The sequence below is a fragment of the Mchenga conophoros genome, linkage group LG9, assembly GCF_057382185.1.
Source record: "Mchenga conophoros isolate Kocher_MC1m ecotype Shallow Benthic linkage group LG9, M_conophoros_male_GT1.1, whole genome shotgun sequence".
Lineage (NCBI taxonomy): Eukaryota > Metazoa > Chordata > Actinopteri > Cichliformes > Cichlidae > Mchenga > Mchenga conophoros.
The window spans coordinates 21,588,697-21,609,627 of record NC_140534.1 but is presented as its reverse complement, the minus strand read 5'-3'; the positions used below and the strand labels follow the sequence as shown (position 1 = coordinate 21,609,627).

General features: G+C 43.2%; 1 protein-coding gene across 2 annotated transcripts in view; it reads left to right on the top strand.

The window, feature by feature from the left end:
* Positions 1-20,931, top strand: part of pou6f2 (POU class 6 homeobox 2) — a 78,967-nt gene that overhangs the window by 49,268 nt on the left and 8,768 nt on the right. For both annotated transcript variants that reach the window (XM_085286919.1, XM_085286920.1), the window contains 3 exons: positions 10,405-10,542; positions 15,783-15,992; positions 17,745-17,898. In XM_085286919.1, the coding sequence (XP_085143045.1) occupies positions 10,405-10,542; positions 15,783-15,992; positions 17,745-17,898 (502 nt within the window). The remainder of the gene's footprint in view (positions 1-10,404; positions 10,543-15,782; positions 15,993-17,744; positions 17,899-20,931) is intronic.

Below are 20,931 nucleotides of genomic sequence, written 5' to 3'. Positions count from 1 at the left end.
TCTGGTGTTTCTGTGTTTTACCCAGAGGAACCAGTGTGTGCAGTAAAGTGGAGTCATAATTACCATAATACAATGAGCATTTTGCAGATAACACCCCTATTTCCTACCGTCATTATTCAAACAAGTAGAATCACTCAGCCATTCAACTATTTGCAGAAAAGACTGCACAGCGCCGCAGAGAGACAAACACTCATTATGTTCCAATTAATGTCCCATTGTAATTCTCTTCTCATGGGAGGTGTGTGATATTCTTTGTAAACTCACAGAGAAGAAATCCTAAGCCTTCATTACATCCCTGGTGTTTTTGAGGGTTTGGCATTTTTTAATTTGTGAGTCAAATTTCATTAATTAGCTCATTAATACTCGTATTAGACTACAAATCGTACGGCAGCAGACCGAACCCCCTCGAGTCGGTGTTTTAAACTTATATTAGTGAAGCTAATGTGGTTAAATGAAGGGAGAATTTACCTTCCTACACCTTTCACACACTCTGTCTGCAGCTCCCCAACATGCAGAGTGCAGTCAGAGGCAGCCTGGAGCTGCCTGAAATAGCCACCACAGTGATGACAAATAGACAGAGGAAGATTATGAAATTTGCTTAAGTGCGTTAATGGGCTGATTGTGGGAGCCCGCTGGATTTTGCTGGAAGTTGATTGATTAGAGCTGCGGGTTTTCTCCACGCCCGGAGAGCTCAGGGATTTGACGGGGTAAAGGCGCGCCAAGTCTGTTACACCGGAATTGATCTTAATTAGATCTGAAAGACCTGCCACAGCAGAATGGTCTCGGCGATTAAAATGAAAAACAGGAGAAATTACTGATCAAATTAATCATAATGTCGGGCTACAGCTGTAGGTCTGGTGTAATTTGCCACTCCAGTGAGTTACATCAGCCCAGGCAGGGGAAAGGAGAGGCAGTACATACTGATCCATGGCAGCAGGAAGCTTAGGCCAGCCTATCAAATGTCTTATTCCAGTTCGTCTGCCCGGACCCTCCTGACCCTGCTGCGCCATCCAGCGGAGGCCCGGCATCCGTCTCTTTGTGCCTCTAATCTAATTAGTTGCTTTTTATTGCCCCTTTTTTCCCCCTTCTACATTATGTCTTCCTCCATCCAGAAACTGCACCCTTTACAGTGCTGCTGTTCTTGTCATGGCTGTCTTGTCACCAGCGTGTTGTGTGTTCACTAATAGCTTCTGACCTTGGTCCAGTGTCTGGCTGGCTGGTTTTCGGGGGGCCTGGCGGAGGTGGAGGCGTCCTGTCTTCCTCCTCCGTCAGACTCCCGCCGTCTGTCTCTCTCCCCTTCGTAGTCGTCTCCTTGATCGCTGTCAGAGCCCCACACTGGGCCTGTCCACTCTCCATCCACACACTCATAGGGGTAATTACAGCCTAGGGGCCTGCCTCCTATCCCTGTGCTCCACAATTTACCACCAAAGCGTCCACAGACATCTCTCTTCTTCCCCACTGCACCCCGACATCACAAGACTGCAGGGCCTCAACCCACAAGTGCTGCAATTACCTGAGTCTCTCCTCAATCCTTTTCTCTCTCCCTCTCCTCTCTCTCTCCCCCCTCCACGCTCTCCTCTCCACCCCTTTGGCTCCCTCACTATTCCCTGGCAATCAGCCTTCATTAGAAGCCTCTGGTGAAAACCCATCGTCACCAAGGTCAGCCGCTGCCAACCACAACGGCCTTTCAGAGGCCTGGCTGTCTGCACTCTCCATCTTTCCTCACCTCCTTGCCATCCTCCCATTCCTCCTCCTCCTCCTTTTCCTCCCCATTCCTGCTCACTCCACCATCCTCCTCAAATCTCGGGCCCATCACTGCTGCTTTTGTCTCCAGCTGAGGCCCCTTCAGACACTCATGTCACTGTTTTCCGCTGCAGTGCACTTTTACTTATGTCAACCACTGTTAAAATCACCACTGTCCAATTTGCTCCAAATGTCTCCCTTTTTTTTTTTGTAGGGGGGGGGTACATTTTTCCCATTATATTATCATGTGTATTAAATGAGTCTTGCACATCGATTAATTGATTTTCCAGATCAGCTCCGTGCTCATTGAATTTAGCAAAGAGGGAGCCGCCGTCATTCTGCAGGATATTAACTCAAAATTAAAATGACATGCTTAAATGTGGGCCCAGTGGCGCACGCTGGGCAGCGTTTACGTTAAAAGGGAAAAGTCGCTCTTAAATGTTGAAATAAAAAGAATTACAAAAACACATTATTTGAAATGATTTCTTCCAGTAAAAAGTGTTTTGAGTGTCTTTTTTCTGCCAGTTTTGGCGAGGAAGATACAATTAATGGAAATGACAATTAAAAAGACCATTTAAAAATATTTATGCATGAGAATAAAAGTTGGGCGTTCTTCTCTTATAATTTTACTTTCATGTAGAAGCTTTAAAGTGTCCTCACGTCCTGGCATTATCCGCAATAACACCTGCTTTAAATCCCCAGATTTCAAATAAAACTTTTAAATATATACTCGCGGTATATGATGGCAGGCTGTGTGTTTAAATGGCTGCTGGTAGCTGCGTGGTTTTAGAGCATGAGCGGGCCCTCGGCTCTCCAGCAGCTCAGCCTAGCCTCTTATTAATGCACAGGAGATCCGGCTCTTAAGAAGGCAGAAAATTGCCTTACATAACAAGCGCTCCACAATTTAGAAATACAAATGTGCACTGTTGACTGAAGCAGAAAATAAGACTGTTGCCCATCAACAGCACCACATTTCATATGAATAATTATAAAGCATGGGAGCTAGATGAGGAAAACAACCTGACCATGACAGCTCTACTACTTTTATTTACTTCAAATGAGGGATTAGGCAGGGAGAAAATCTAGAGACTTAAGGAGCGACGATGAGCCTTGAATTTCTAAATAAGGCGAAAGTTAAATTTATCATATTTCGCAAGGATCCTCTGGAAAACTGTGAGGGCACTTTCACTTTTAAAACTGCACCCACATTGCACCTTGCACTTACTTTTTGGCTTTTCTGGTTTTGTTGAGTTTTCAGAGCTCGCCAAGTTGATATTTCCGTCACTTTTTCTTTTTTTTCTTTTTTTAAATCTGCAATCCTTCTAAGCCTGGCCCCATTACTCTCGAGGTGGGCAGAGGGCTTGCAGCTCAGACACCCAGCAGAAAGGCACAGCTCCCTGATCAGCCCACATGGACACTGGGGGCAACACGCATTAGACGCCCACAGGGGAGCCCTCAGATGGAGCACCGAGCTAGGGCTCACCTAACAGTGGAAAAGGAATAGGGTTTCTTTAATTATGAGGCAGGGCTGTGACATTGAGTTCCCCCCTTTCTCCTCCAGCAGCCTCCCAGACACCGTCTAAGTGCTCCGCTCTGCTGAGGAGGCCAGTCCCCCCGCGGGGCGCGATTCCACTGCCTGTAATTTCTGATGCCCATTAGTGACCGCAAACAGAGCACCGGGCTCGCACGAGGAATACAGCTGCGCGGCTCTGCCACGCTGTAAAAAGGCCCTTTTAATGCAATGTTATTGCATTATACCCTCCTCATAGAGCAAGTCAAAAGTCCCATTTGTGGTCTCTGCAGAATATTATCAGAAATTCTTCTCTGCAGTGTTTCCAGTCGTAGTAAGCCGAGGCTGGATTTGGTGTATATTTTTGTAATATGAAGTGGGCTGTGTGGGTTTAAATTCCTTTCATTTGCACCTGCACTCTCTGAGGAGCTTTTTTGCATTTTCTCCCAACCCCAACCCCCACCTCCTCTGTCTACCTGCCCTTTTTCATTATTAGCGGGAATGTACAATTGATGGGTTTTGTAAATAGACTCAACTGGAATCCAAGAAAAGTGCACTTCCTTGAGTCAACTCCTCAAAGGTGGGGGGAAACCTTTGAAGTCGAAACTGAGATAATCAATACAAATACGGCGGCATATTTCATCAATTCACTTCTCCACTTATGCTGATTTAGCTCATGCCAACAACTCTGTATTTGTTTCTTTTTCTTTTTTTTCTTTTTTGGGGGGGAGGGATGCGGGGGGGGGGGGGGAGCGAAGGAGACATGGACGGAGGGGAGGGAGGGTGGTGGATTTATTGATCAAGAGTGACCACATCTTAGCCACAGAGCCCCTCTCTCGTGATTAATCTTAGGGCTCAGAGTTGGCCAATGACACATGACAGGCCTCCTCCTCAAACTCCTCCATTTCTCTTCATTACTGGCCGTATTTTTGGACACCACTGTGGAGAGTAATCATTTACCTTTATTGTGTTTATAAAGCTGCGGCATGGATGACCCTTCCTATATTGAATTGAGGACATCAAAAGATCACTGGACATTGATTAGGAAGATATTAAAGTCATTCAAATGCTATATTTATATGTCAAACAACAGCAGAGTGAAAAGAGATGCCATTTCCACCTAAACGAAAAGCAATGGGATGTAATCAGTCCAGTGGAAATACAACTCAAGAATCAAGAAATATGGTTTATTAAACATTGAATATTTGAGGTAATGCTCATCTAAAGGCTGCAAAGAGTCTTTGTTGATTCTCCACAGTCGGATCGCCTAATGATTTGATTTTTCATTTTCTCCCGTGGCCAGGTACCCACTTTAAGAAATCATAGCCGGAGCAGCAGTATATTTTCCCGCAACGCTGGTCGCGGCTGTGATTTCCAGCCCAGCGCTAGTATGGTACAGAAATAACTGCACCAAATATGTCACATCATGAGCTGAAATGGTCAGCACTTTCCTGTAGATACTTAATCACCAAGTAGTTTCAAATTTAATACATCTGGAAACAGCTAAATATTATAGATCATTCTCCAGGAAGAGGAATAGTGTTGGAGGACTGTAGTATAACTTATATTTTTACTCTCCGAGTGTCCCCTAACCAGTGGAAATATACTGCTGCGGTGATTAATGACAAGGAACCCGCTCTGAACCGCCGTGCCTCACAATTATCAACAAATGGGCTGGAGCAGATTTTATGTAATGATTAAAGCTGCTGTTAATTTCACATGAAGGTAATGAGCGGGGAGATTGACGGCCACTGTCCGACACTCCATCATCCCTTTATAGTTAGTTTAAACGTTTTCACGACTCTTTTCCTCCCTCATTTGCATTTCGCCTCATTAGATATGGCCATTTCTGAGACCGCCCGCGATATCCATTTCCTGGAGTTAATGCATTTTATTTGATCAGCCAAACCGCCTCAGTTAACTAGCTGTCATTCTGGTCTTCCATATGACATCACTCCATTAGCACCCGCCGTGCCACCTCGGCCACCTCCACGTCCACACCCGCTGCCACCACCATCCCTACGCTGCCTTAAGCAATTACAATGCCCGACTGTCACCGGATGCAGCGTTATTGTATTTTGCCGGGTGTTATCTGCCCCAGTTGTTCTATCTGTCTTTCACGTTCCAATATTTCTCCTCAAAAATGGCTCTTTTTGGGGTTTATTTTTCACAACGGCTGGAGCTGAGGCCCAGTGGTGAGCAATATTTGGCGCTGGGAGGGCTCAGAGTGCACAACCACGGTGCGAGGCCCCCACCAACCAAGGGACTAGAGGTGTTTTGGAGGGCCTAATGGCATTTTGATGTTCATAAGCACAGCAGATGTGAGGAAGGGGAGACAGGGAGGTGGGCGAGAGGCTTTTTTGGGGGAGGAGGGGAGTCAGCAGAGGACTGTCAGCGGAAGACTTGCAGAGTCCTGACAGACACAGAACGTGTTTTCTCATGTCACAGCTGATTACATTCACTCCGGAGTGGGAAAAGAGCAGGGAGGAGACAGAGATGTGGGGCGAGGACGGACGAGGGAAGCTTCCATGTTGCTCCAGATAAAGGACATTCTCCTCATACAGAAACAATAGTGGTATTGACTGATGATTTACCCTGCTGGGTCCACTTTGATTCAGCTGTGGCTGGATGATTGAGGGTAAAACTTTCCGATATTTTTGTAGATGATTGTTTCTACCTGTAAAAAGTTTGTATGTAACCACTTTCAGCATCAGGTCAATTCTCTTTGAAATTTCCCTGTTAGGTTAAACGCACGTTTGATTCTTTTCTTGACTCACAGATGAGCAGAAAATACGCTTCGCACAAATCCCAGAGCCCGAGCGTAGACAAATCTGCCCCCCCTTCTTGCTTGCACCTCCACCACTTGTCCATTTATCTTTGCTCTTTTTTTGTCTAGTGCAGGCCCCGAAAAGGGGGGGGGGGAAAGCAATTAAGTTTAAAACGGCCACATGAAAAGAGCAAAAACCAAGAATAAACTCCAGTTGTTCGTGTCAGACGATTTTATTTTCAGGGGTCTCTCCACGGTTTGCGGGGACACTATTTTTCCCTCTATTCCTGAGATTACACGGGTTGCTGCACCAGGTGACCCTCATGGTCAAACAAGGCGACGGAGAGCCCGGCGGAGTTTAAAGACTCCCCCCTTCATACCGAAAAAGATGCATTTTTAACAATTTGCAGGCTTTTTTTTTCCTCCCCGCCAGGCACATTTATTTTGTGTGTGTTTATCCCCGTGTATCCTTGCAAGTTTGCCTATATTAAACCAGGAGAGCGAAGCAGCTAGAGGGGGCTAAAGGTGACAAAATGTTGTCACATGATATAATGGAGGCTTTGAATTTGCTGGCTTGAATTTTACCTTAAAACTGTTAGTTGTTTTTTTTTTTTAAATAAACACACCGACGTGAGCTTATTTCAACACTTGCGTTAAACCGGAGCATCCCGATCTGCCAAAAATCTTCTCAGACGCCCTTTTTCGTAGCGAATGAAAAGAATAAACCACAATGGTTAACATGCAGACTCTACAAACTGGATGATCACTGTTTATCTCTTCCAACACATGCAATCAGTACAAATGCTAGGCCAGCTCTGTCATTTTGTGCCTCCCGCCGAGGTGTTGAGAGGAGTCACCGTGGCGGAAAATCACCTGTTTAGGTGTTGAACACAGCCTCGCCTCTCCTTATTCCTTGCTCTCCTTCCAACTGCTATCCATATTATCCCGTGCCAGAGACGCGGCAATAAAGCCTGCTCTCTTTTCACCTAGATTTACCCGAATAACATAGCATCTGAAAGGCCTATCATCGAATGAGGCTCAATGATAATATTTCAGATAAATCTGAAAGCTTCTCCAACAACCCATCACTCACACAATGACGCCGAGCGCAGCAGATTTTCAGGCAGACTCTGGGCGTGCTCGCCTGAGCAGATCACATTATCTGTGTGTTGATCTGTAGCCTCTGTTTAACTCTGTTTAACTGACCGTGTTGGCTCTTCTCTGTGTCCCCATTCACAATCGCAGCACCCTCAGTGCTGTGTTTTCACCCAAACGGCTCAAAGAACTCTCAAGTCAGCATTTTACATTCACAGCCTGTCTCACCTGGGCTACCACAGCGGCCGGAGCAGCTTTTATTTCTTCTTCAGGTAGACGAGGGGAGGAGATCGTCTGCCTCTCAGTTTCTCAGTCTCGCTACAAGTCGCTTCATACTTGTGGTATTTTTCAGGATTAGCAGTTTTTAGGCTTTGCTGCTGATGATAACGTGGGCGATAATGCTGCTTTATGTGCGTTCTGTGTGAAAGACAAAGCTGGTCAAATAGATCACGCCCTGTGATCTCCATTTCTTTTCTTTTTTTTTTTTGCTTTTCTTTTTTTGTTTTTGTTTTTGAAAAGACATTTTAAAAGCCAAGAAAGCACTACTGGGAGCAGCATGCCAGAGGAGGATGTGGAGCCGTTTCAGCTTTCATGTGTCACCGACTTTTCAAAACATTCTCGACTGATTCTCAAAGTTTTTCCACAACAATCATCAATTCACATTCGCCTTTGAGCGTATACGAGGTCAGCGGTGATGACTCCTTTTTATCCCTCTTCCAGGAAAGCATTACTGCTGTTATTTTTTCATCACAATAAAGGTACTTTTGCTACGAATCTCTCTACAATTTTTGCTTTTGTATAATGATAGTAATAAAGGTAAAAGTATAATCAAAGCTTTTCCAGACACAAAATTGGGCTCCATACGGCACAGTTATTTTTTTGGCTATATAATTAATAAAATTTCATCTTATCCTATCGAGACTCTTCATCCTCTTATGGGAACATTACATTTTGGCTTTTTTGCCTCTTATACTTCCTTCTAATCAATAAATACAGTTTTTAAACAACGGTGACAGAGCTGTGCTATGCTGTAAAATAAACCCACTGTCCCCATCTGTGTCTGTTTAAATTTGATGCTCAGTTTTTATCTTTATAAGGTCCAACTAATGCCAAATAGCTAGAGGAAATTATAAATGCACCCCAAACAAGAGCTCAGGCCTCCGGAGGATAAGCTTGAGTAAATTAAACCCCACTTAAAAGTTGCATCTGGAAAGCCAAAACCTGTTTAGTGGGAGCCAAAGTTTTCTGTACGTAGAAAAAAATCCATGTGTAATATAACCACTTACACTTTTATCAGGATATGCCATTTGTCAGTACAGTCACCGTTATAAATCAGGTTTTTCCTGGGTTATGTAGGAGCCTCTGGGGGGCTACTTTGTACCTAAGCACAATCGGTGTGTATGCAGTAAAGGCAGTGAGTCTGTGTTACTTGAAAGAAAACTGTGTTTCCCTGTTATTTATGACTGTCTGACAAAATGAAACCCAATTAACAAAGCTGGTTAAATAACAATAATGTTGGTTTTATTGATTCTACTTAAAACCGCTGCAAAAAATTAAACATTTTTGCATGAAAAATCCTTTAAATATGTCACTGATAAGTAGTCACGTATAAAACCTAATTAATTGCTTACAGTGCCAAATGCTTCCAGCCCCTTGAGATTATTAATGTGCACATGAAATTTGAATTATAATTTATCAGTGTTTAGCAAGGATGTGGGTCAAAGGGCAGTTTAGTAAAAGCAAATGCATCTTTTAGAGAAAATATAAGAGTAAAGTCTTACTCTTGTTTTTTATCTTCTAATGGGGACATAATGGAGATTCAAACATACTAAAAATGACACATTGTGTAAGAAATACTGGCTGCCATATGATACGTACATGCATCTCCCATTGTTGCTTCTGTACATTGATGCTCTTTAATGTAGCAGCACTGTAAACTCAGATAATCCTGCCTGTAGTCGATGTGCTGTAGCTGTGCTGCTTAGGTTAGTCTTTATTTCAGCTTGAATTCTCTTATGCTACATATATACAGCTAAAAGTAGGCGCGCAGTTTTTCAGCGTTTTGAGATGTTCAGATATCCAAAGGACAACTGCTGGACACATAAAAGACAATCTTGCGATTATCGAGGAAAAACTGGATGACTTTCAGACGAGAGGAGGCAATATCAATCACGGCCAATTTGAGGCCACCAACATGAAATATGATTTCATAAGACAAATGCAGTGTCATTCTTAATGTGCTTAACCTTTACTGTCAATGAAAAAGTATCGATCGCTCGGTGGCATTTTTTCATCATTTGATTTCGAAAAGTGTAATAATATATATATGGTGGTGGGGTACGGTAAAAGATGAATGGCGACTGGGTGATCTCAGATGAACAGAGCTGAATTCGCTGCAGAGAAAGTGTGGAAAAGTTGATGTTTCTGGGGAGACTTTTTGTCGCAGCATGCTGTATTTTAAATCTTGTAAATAAACCCTGCTTTTAATTTAAGCATGTACCCGACCAGCATTAGCAGCGGGGAGCGGGCAGCCTGCTTCTTAAGCAGTGTTTCTATTATTTCTCTATTCTGTTGAGTAATTGGGAGGTCTCCTATCTCTTCTTGGTCTTTGATCTACTTACTCAACCTAATAAGACTTTGCTCTGCTGCACTACAACCAAATCAGCAGTGCATTTTCAGCCCCCTAATAAGTGGTTAGCTTGATTTATATGGGTAATCTCAGCAATGTGGCAGAGCTCTACAACCTCTCCCTGATGCACCGAGCCTCTTTTCACAACCACAGGCCAGACCAGATGAGTCCATTACAGCGAGGGCAAAGGCGGTCATTTTAACCCTCCTTTGCTTCAGCTGTAACAGTGAGTCAGAGGATTTCTGAGTCGAAGCATATTGAAGCGGTTTTACGATACAGTGATGCATGGCCACGCCGCCTGGCTCTATTGTGAGAGCGGGAAGCTGTTGGGTCATTGCTGCGGGTGGAAAGACTCGGCTCGGCCCGTGGGGAGCCCCGGGGGCCAGAGAAAGCACTTAGAGTGGTAAAATGGCCACTTATTCACAGCCGCCCTCCTGTTTTCGCTGCTCCTCCCTACCCTCGAGCCTCCCACTGGGTCCAGGAGCACAGACCTCTGGGAACTATATGATGGACTGTGCAGCCCTCACTGCAGTTGGCCTATTCTGGCCCCACAAACAATAAACAAAAGTGTGACGCCTGTAAACCTGCATCTGTAGGAATCTGTATTGTGCTGTAAACATCTGCACTGGTGCCATCAAACAATGTCTTCGCCCTCTCCAGATGAATCCTCTGGCCAGCCAGGCGGCGGTAGCGGCAGCAGCAGCCATGGGATCCATCGCCGGCTCACAGGTGTTTGGCAACGCCCTGTCAAACCTGCAAGGGGCCACCGGGCAGCTGGTCACCAACGCACAAGGACAGGTGAGTGCAACGAGCTTAAATATAGGGCTGAATAAAAACTCCAGAGAGCTCTAGAAGATGCTGGGAGTTCATCTATCACGTATAAAAAAGTGCAGCTCAGAATAAACAGTCTGATCTTTCCACGCAGACTTCTAGTAGCTAGTCTTAAAGTTGTTTGTCTACAATCCAGTAGCCGCCCCACATCATGTTAAGCATTTTGGGAATAAACAAAGCCCTTCCTTCTTTTATCCTCACGCGCAGCAAAACGCTGACCTTGTCATATTCACAGGGTGGCTGCAGAATTGTTCCATCAGTAGCCAGAGGCTTGAACGATGATGCTTGTCATTGCAGGGCCTTATCTAATGAATCATCTTATCTCAGGTGCACACAGCACATATTAAAGGAAGATTGTATGGACCGCGTGCCCTTTCGTGCCACATCGTGTTATTTAGTTTAACCCCTGTTTCATCGCTGTTTCACACTTGCACTGTATGCTGATGTTGAAGCATTTCTTAGCACAAAAACATGCTGGATTTTAAAATTAACCGACTGCAGGAGCATTTCAGAGCCACCAGTTCGACCGCGCTTCACTGCGTATAGTAAAGTGTGTCCGAACTCTTGATGCTAAACGTTGCTAATGAGACAGTATGGACTTCCCTGGCTCACAAGGTGCCTGGAGCACTGGGAACAGATCACTGTGGATATGGACTTGACGGGATGCTCTGTGCTTTTGTAGTGTCTTGGTGGCTGACACTCCCTGACATAATCAGGTCACAGAGACGGTCAAAGCCTTAGGCTACATCCTTTGCTCCCCACCTCATTATTCCTCAGCATTATTCAGACGGAGGGCTCTGAAACATGCACTGCCCTATCAGAAGGTCCTGCCCCTCCTCCCCCCAACCACAGAAAATATTATACAGGCTAATGCGTACCTCAAACAAGGCTGGAGGTCTAACAAACACACACAGCGGCTTTATTTTGTCTTTACTAGAGAGCAGCTATTATCTTTAAGATGTGTCTTAAACTGAATTTAGGGACAAGTTATGTGTCATGTCTGTAATACATGAGTAAAAAGTTACCTTTCCTTGAATTTAAATTGTGCCTCTGTGCCGCTTCCTCTGCCAACTCTCCCAAAAGACCTTTTCATAAGCAAGCGTTCTGAGAACCTTGAGAAGTGTCAGACCTGGTGGATGTTTGGAGTTCAGTATGTTTTTAAATCTTAATTATATTGGCCCAAGCTTTTTTTTATTCTCCAAGGGAAATCAATGAGGCTCTTTTATCCTCACTGCCTCTGCAACAGTGATTAACAGTTGCGGATAAAAGGCACAATTATTAAGTCACTGTCACTCCTGAGATCTTTTTTTTCTTTTTAAACAAATCTCTGGCCGTTTTTGAACCTCTTCTCTTCGGTGCAAATTCTTTTCTCACTGTTTTAAAATGCAGTTAAAACTGCATTGAGCACTGGGGACATTAAGGGCTGTTTCCTGACTTAAATCCCTGAAACGATCCTGGTATGGTTAGGACAGATTCCTTGGCTTTGTGCATGAACATCACATCTCTCCCAGCATCTTCTACCTTTCACGACATGTGCTGACGCAACAGGTAAGAGTTGCACTTGCTGTTAACCTGCAAAGTTAGTTAAAACAGGTGAAGCTGAGCCACAATACCATATAGGGTTAATTGTATATGAATACAGGAAATAGTGATAGAATAGAGGCAGATAGGAAACAGGAAATATCTTCTGTGGTGCACCATTATTAGTCTGCTGTTTGAAGCTTTAATTTGCTGTAAGCGCTAGCTTTCTTTAGACTTGTATGTTGACACAAGTCCAAACTTCCCAAACATTTTCCTTCCCGAGTTTCAATTCACTGCATGAACAGTGGTGGAGAGAAAATGGGCAGAGATATTGCCTGGCCACCATGGCTAAAGACACAGATTGCCCTGGCCGGAGAGATGAGATGGCATTTCTGCGGAAACAAGAGCAGCATAATCTTAATGAGTTCTGCTGGGTGGATAGAGGCACGTTTCTCACATGTCATTCCACGAACTGGAAAGGGAAGCAAACATGGGAAGCCAAATAAAGGCGAGAAAACGGAAAGGCATGCGAGGAGAGGGAGTTAGCAGTGAATGGGAGGAGTACCTGAAGGCTGCGTATTTATGTCTGTGAAGGTTCTCAGTCATCCAGGTCATCATAGTCAAAGGAGCTTGCAAAGAAAAGCGTCTGGACTTCTTTAAGTTGCTTGAAGACGTTTCACCTCTCATCCGAGAAGCTTCTTCAGTTCTAAGGTCAAATGGTGGAGAGTCCCAGATATAAACCTAGTGGGAGAGACCCCCCACAGGCGATTAGAGGATCATCAGGGGGTCCTTTTGTCCCTCTGTGGGGGGTCACTCCCACTAGGTTTATATCTGGGACTCTCCACCATTTGACCTTAGAACTGAAGAAGCTTCTCGGATGAGAGGTGAAACGTCTTCAAGCAACTTAAAGAAGTCCAGACGCTTTTCTTTGCAAGCTCCTTTGGCTGCGTATTTATGAAATGGTTGTGTGATGAAAGAAACCGACAGCTGGACATTTTCAAATAGGAAATGATTTTATTTATCCATGAAATTCAGGCTAGCTGTAGAGTAAGAGAATTCACTTCTGGTTGCTTCAGGGGACTGCAGGTTTGGAAGTACACAGTCAGAAAACATGAGCAGAGTAGCTTCATATATAAATATATTATCATAATAGCTTTAGCAATTGCTAAAAAAGACTCAAAAACAGGACTTTAACTGTGCTGTTAACTAGATAAATTAGTTTGTCACATAAAAACATTTTCTAGCTTCACTACTAGAGTACCTTTGGTTGAATCATAGTTCAGCTCCCTCCCCCTGCTCTTTAAGCCGCCTTTCTTCTGATTGGCTGTCCCTTACAAACAGAAGATCTGAAGTGCTGGTGGGTGGGGCTTCTATGCTCACTGCCAGAGATAACGTCATTCACTCATTCACTAACTCGTGTGTAGAAGTATGTTTTGGAAAAATGTAGCTTTCAATTTGTAAAACGTGCACCACTCAGTTTTGTTCACAACCAATTAACTTATGCTTGCTACCTGCAGTCTGCACGATGCCATCCCCACATTTTGTTATATATGGAAAAAGTTGTTCCAATAACCAAGCCTAAGGCAAAAACGCAGGAGAACTGAAGAAACGAAAACAACTGTGTCTGAGGAGAAAGACAGAAAAGGTGCATATTTTCCAGGTGTTTTCTGAGGAGTGATAATGATTAGAAGGAAAAAAGTTGCTTTGACTGACAGAGATCACTCACACATAAACTGACCTAATTGTTTGGGACTCTTGTTTTTTAAGGTAAATAAGGAAAAAGAGAGGTTCCTTTTCCTCTACTACAACAAAGTGTCTCTTGCATTACGGTTAAATGATGGCCTTTGACCAAAGCGTTCTGCTCAACACTCACTGCTAAAAGATTAATTGTGGTCATAAAAAAATCATTGAGGCTCAGTGCTCAGAAATGAAAAATAAATAGGATTAGTTGATTCAGGACTTCCCATAAGCTTATACAACAAAGCCCTCCCTCCTGACCATAAGTTAACACCGAGGTACTTCACTACACTGTCACATCCCTGCCCTGCCCTTCCAGCCTGAGTGAAGAGTTGTGACAGCGCCACGAAACATCTGCCTGAGATATGCAGATGGTGAAGGATGGCATAGCGGGACGGGGATGAGAGCTAAGCTGTCAGTCGCCTGCTCTTTTATTATGCTTATAGAACAACCACTTAGTCCAATGACGATGAATAATTGAGCGGAACAAGTTCCCTGCCACCGTGGCATGCAAAGCGGGATCAGTGGGACTCAGGAGACACAAGCGTCAGGCAGGGCAATAAAATATGCTAAGTGGCAGAAGAGCATTGCAGAGAATTTGTAAAGCCAGCGCAGAGAGAGAGATAAATTATCTCTCCCCTAATGCGAAGCAACGTAAGCAAATGAGCCGTGGCAGGGATGAATTACAGATTGTCGGCCCACCTTTCTCTCGCTGATCCCTCCCTATTATGTCAAAGAGACGGGGGTAGGGGGAAGGGGGAGGCGGACCGTGCGCTAAAACACATTAGCGGTGGTGGAAACAGGAGCTAGGGACCAGAGAAGCCTGTGCCTCTGCTTTGCTCTGGGCTGAGGTGCAGAAGCTCGGACTGAAATATAAACATAAAAAGAAAGCGTCCAAGACAGTGCAATCTTAGCAAAAGTAGCTCTTTGCCCGGTTGCCAAATAACAGAATTTAGAATGATGGGCGTCTCATCCGTGTTGAGCTGCTCTCTGGTGTAATGAGGCTTGGTGGAGGAGGGCGGCCAGCGGGGGGGCCAGGGCGACTGCTGCTCAGGAGCTGCCCAGAACCAGTCCCCAGATGACATTAACCTTCATCATGGTGAAGAGGCGCTAAGTCCCCCCTAAAGCGCCACTCTTGGCCACACTCTGGCAGCTCTGAGAGCTAAAATGTTGCAGTGACACTCTGCTGCCCCCTTTGATCTGCCCTTCCTGATTACAGCCACAGAGGAGAGGAGAGCAGGGGATGGAGGGAGGGAGGAGGAGGGGTGAAGTACCCCTGGGACCCTGAGAGTTGAATTAGAGACACGGGGTCCTGTCTCACTCTCTGCTGCTCCTCTTCTCTCCTCTTATTGTTTCTTTTCTTACTTGTTCTCTCCACTTCTTCCTCCCTGGCCTGGTGTGTGTGTGAGTGGGTGAAATGGGGGTCTCTGTCTCTCAGCAGCCTCACTGCTTCTCACCAGAGACAGACAAAGACACTTAAGCACAAACACACACACACACACACACACACACACACACACACACACACTCACAATCATCCCAGTCTTGGCCTGGTGATGGATAATACACTCAGTGGTGTGCACCATCACACACACAGGTATTCAGCGCTGACCTTTGCAGTGCGCTCCCAGCAGTCTGCTTTGGCTTCACTTGCTCTAGGCTGTAAAACCACCTCAGTGACAGATGATCAGTGGACACTTCTGCATGTTTTTTCCTCCCCGAATCACAAACAGACCAGCTCAAAAGCAGAGCGCTCTCATTAACCACAGAACATGAGATATGACCAGTTTAAACTTCATTTCCAATCAGAAACACATAAAAAAAGCCTAAAGACTCACAGCAGTAGATATCATTACAACTGATACCTCCAGTAGCATTTAGCCTCTCCGCTCTTTCTACTTTTTAAAACCACCCAGCTGATTTTGTCTCCTCTCTTACCCCCTTTGTAGATAATTGGAACAATCCCACTGATGCCCAACTCTGCAGGGCCCTCCAGCCAATCAGGGGGTGGCAACCCAGCACTGCAGGTACAGCCAATTACACCTCAGCTTCTGACCAACGCTCAAGGCCAGATCATCGCCACAGTGATCGGCAATCAGATCCTGCCTGTCATCAACACCCAGGGAATCACGCTGTCACCAATCAAGCCTGGACAGCAGGTAACATATATGCTCATGTACAAACACACTCTCACACACACGTATAAAAAGGAGGAAGTCTTGCAGAGCAGCTTATTACATTCTTAAACTCGTACTCCTCAAGTGATCACGAGCTGTGTTTTAAAAACTGTCGAATGAGCAACACCTAGTGGAGTCAAACTAGAGTTAGCCTGTTTATTCATGAAAGCAAAAGCCAAGGCAGCTCTGTTTTATGATAAACACCTCATATTTTTCCCGCTTCAACACTCATAATGCTCATTTGCATCACTCCACTTGGAAAATTGTAGCTCCTGGTACAATTTTCACAATGCATGCATGTGTGTGTGTGTGTGTGTGTGTGTGCTTGTCAACCAACCTTTCAGCTTCAGTCTCAGCGAGACTGCTAAACCCCTGCAGAGCCCAACATAAGAAAAAAAAAACACACCACTTTTCATCACCCCACTTAAAACTGAAACACTCCTCGCTCTGTTTTCCACCTGCTTTCCGTTTCACTCACCCTCCTCCTCCTGCCTCAGTCACACTCTCCATCCTTACGATTTGTCTTTTCTGACCTGAACATGAAACATTTTGTTTTATTTAAAGAGAGACACACAAAAAACCCCAGCTCTGTTTTTTCCTTTTTGTTTGAGTTCACACTGTAAGTAGGAACACTCGAGCAAACACCTCCTCCCAATTTCGGCGAACGCGTGCAGCACCAGATGCATTCACGCCGACAGTGAAAAGTTATTGACTTGATAATGATGATGTCAGGGCTGAATTATAGGGTAAAAGTTCACATTGAAGGCCTCTACAGTCCAGGATGGATGAACTCTTAGCGGGCGGACACCTAATTGTGGGTCCCTCCCCCCCCCGAGAACGGCAGATCATACTCTTGAATGAATTAATGCATTTGTAATAATGTTTATGCTTTTGTCTCCACTTCAAAGCCCCGCATGTACACATTGTTCCGCGGGCATAATTTACGGTTGTCACAGCCTGCAGTCTCGAATATTTCCAGTGAAGCTAGATAATTCTCTGAGCCTGTCAACAGTCCTGACAGTGTGTGCATTGCTGTTGACACCCCCCAAACAAACACATGCCACAGAGAAAATAATTAATAGCACAGAAGGAGAAGAAGAAGCCTGCCCAGTTTATGGCGGAGACAGCTTTTAAGAGTGGAGACACACCATCTTGATCTTGTAAAAGCAATTCAAATGTGCATAAAACATGAAAATACACTGTTTCTTTTTTTTTTCCATCAGAGCACGTAGCCTGCAGATCATGAATTATGTTTGATATGGGGACTGCTGTGTCCACATGTTTTTATTTAGGATTCAGGCTGCCGTTATTAGTATCAAGATACAGAGCAGAAGAAGATTCTTAATTGTTTTTCTGCAGATAGGCGATTATAAAGCTCACAGAGACAGTGGAGTGCCTGAGCTGAACAAGCTTCCTTTTAGACCCTCACTGCCAAATACAGTGGTAAACTACTGCTCTAGTCTATTGAGCAGACTATTGGCACTATAGTCTGCTCTGTCAGTGCAAATACTGCAGGCAGTAATCATCAGGTACAAGGTAAATCTAATTATATTCACCTTCTAAGTGGCTAATTTAATAGCTGCTGATTAATTGATTAGATTTGATATTGTGGCCCAATCACCATAATGACATGATTACTGTAAATTCTGATTATTGTGACGACGTGCACAGAGAGTAAAACATGCTGTCAGTATATCGTGTCAGCTCTCTCTCTCTCTCTGTGTTTGTGTCCAGCTGCCTCAGGCTCAGCAGGGTCAGACAGGCCCCGCATCATCTCAGCCCAACCTGCTCCACATGCCCCACAGACAGAGTCCTCTCCACCAGGCCTCTTCTTCCTCCTCCACCTCCTCCTCTTCCTCGGCTCTCAGCGTGGGGCAGCTGGTCAGCAGTAAGTGTCCAACACAGCTCAGCTCACAGCATTTTATAATGTGATTTATAACGAGAGGAATTACACAACTAGCGGAACGTAGCCATGGAAATATTTTTCTGTCATTCAATACAGCCGAGGTGGAAGGTTGTCGATCGCTGAAAGAGCAATGTGTTGTCATTATCCCCGGTGTTTCATGCCACATAACACTGCGGATTTCTCCAATTGTCAGAGATGTTTTTATTTCAAGTTGAGGCATGCTCTTATTTTCTTAAAGAATAAAAGTAACAACATTCCGTGTGTTAGTTCACATCTCAGCACTTTGTGACAAAGGTCTCTACAAAGGTCTATATCAAATGCTTTGTGTGGTTGCATTACATTATTGCATCGTTCTATACCTACAATCTTTATTTATTATATGTTTATTTAACTTTTTTGCTCAATATAAGTCCATTTATAAGGAAATAAAAGTAGAAATAATATATTTAGATGTCGACAGAATTTAGTGAAACTGAGAGAAGATAAGCACGTCACAATGATAAAATGAAATAAAGAAAAACAGAAAATGAAGTCAGCATCTAAGCGAAGGCAAGAACTAAAAAACAACCTTAAATATGCATAAATATGATTAAAAACAGGGAATAGTGCCATTATTGAACTATATATAAAAAAGTTAACCATAAGAGTTTGACTATGCTCTGAACTTGCAGTTTAAGAAATACCAACCATAACGTACTGTAATACACAAAATCTCTGTCTGCAAACTAAGCAACCTGATGTGGTAAACAGGTACATCTGAAGGTTCTCATCTATACTATACATCAATACTATGGCAGTACATTGCCTAGCAACACAGCCTATGAACTACCTAACAACAGGCTAACATGACTCATTTTTAGCATTTATGCACATATAATACCTATAAACATTGTAGAGTTTTCATTTTGTTACAGTAAAATCAAAAACAACTACCTAACAATAGGCTAAAAACACAGGGCATACAAAACCATAAAGTGGGCGTGTACCAGTCGCAATAACACACAACTACTGAAAACTGATCTAAAGCAGCATTTTTAAACAATCAAAACCAAACCAAAACAAGGAAATCCAACACAGAAACCAAAATTGAGGACCAAATTTAAAGCTGCGGATTAAAACATTTGGTGTTCTAGTTGGAATTTAAAGCAGCTGGATTTATATATGAATAACCAATAATAAAAAGATTTAACGATCAGGAGTTAACATAAGCTGACACAAACTCAAACTTGTAAACTGTTGCAATCTAATATGAACAGAATAAATATATATAATAGAAAACTATTTAACAAATAGTCCCTTTCAAATAAATAGAATCACTGAAAGAGATGTTAATTTACATTTTTTGCCCAATACTGCAACATCAATGACAGAAATCTCAGAAACAAATATATTAAAACCAGAGAAAATAAAAACAAAATCTGCATTGCTGCATTAACTACATGTTTCTCCTTTTTTTCTAATTCTAATAAACAAACCTTTAGCATCGCTACTTCACATCTTCATTACTCTCAGTGTAGACAGCTTTTGACTGATCCCTGCCTGCTAGGATTGTTTTATTTTTTCCTTTACTGTCATTTCTTTGGTTTATTAGACAATCTAAACTGGCGTCTGTTATGTAAAATGAGCATAAGTTTCATTCTGCCAGCGCGTGGGCTTTGGCAGGGCCTTATAAATCACTGGTCCACAGCCTGTCAGCGTGCAGCTATTGCCTTTAAAAACTCTGTTTTATTCAGATAAATTTCATTTGTCAGAGTCGATTCTCTTAAGCTCCATGTAAACTCATTTCAAAGGCAGCTACAATGCCACTGAATCTAATTTTAAAAAAAAGTCGCCATTGATCAACTTGTTGTGGACTTTGTGTTTAGTTTATGTTTACTTGCAGCTCAGAAAATATCTTATGAGGACAAAAATCATAGCGGGCCACTTGTATGGTAAATGAAATTAATGTTTTATGCTGAGTGCGAGCCATATCACTTCCTCTCAATATCACTTACAGCATTCATAGGCAAAGCAAAATCCCGTGACAGAATCAGAGCGACAGAAGCATTCGCTGGCCAAAAACAAAGTGCCAGAAACAGATTGAAAACCTCAGGATTTCTGTTAATAGAAGGACTAACGCCAGCAATATTTTTTATTGAGTTTGTTTTAATTTTTTTTATTTGGAGTGGAGAAGGACAGCTAAGCTATTGAAGCAGAAAAAAGTGCTCTCCTTAATATAATCTGGAAGAGTGTTAGGATTCATTTAAGCTAATGCAGGTGTGGATGCATATATTGCGATCAGACAGCTATTTGGAGGAGTAATGATCATTGATCACCTTCCTAATTTGAAGTAGACATTATTGGGTTTTGTGAACAAGAAACAGTTAATCAGAGTACTATTAAGCAGATACTGTAGATTCATCATCGTAAGCAACAACAATAACATTGTTTTTACATCATATCCATACAGCTGCTTCCAGAACAAAGATGCTTAAATAGCTTAAACCTTTTTGCGATTGCAGAGGCCCGTGGGATCAAATCACGTGTTCGGATAAATAGGATGTCTGATCATCAGGTTTGCCTGGTGTTTGCACTTTTCTGAGTCATGTTTTCCAAATTTCTACACTACAAACTTCATCATCAGTTATTAGCACTTCAAGTAAAAATAAAAGCATAAAAGAAGTATTTTTCTGCTAAACTGAAAGACAAACATTGGCACATAATAGCACAAGTCTAGCCTGTAATTTATGGAGGCAGCATTTTCTTCCTAATTTTCCTTTCAAGCAGATACATTGATTGCTTCACTTGTTTTTGTCCTGTCGTAATTATTAAGAGTAAAAAGTGTATTACTGTTGTAAAGAAAAGTCAGCCTCCTTTTCTTTGTTTCAGTGCTTTTAAAACTGAGCCTTTTGTCCACTAATCTGTCTGTTTTTGTGAGGCCTCTCATTATTGCGAGGTAAATGAGAAGGTCTTTAATCTTAAATCGTGTTTGGGTAAAGAAAAATATGGATCCGGCTGCCGCTAGTCTTTCAAACT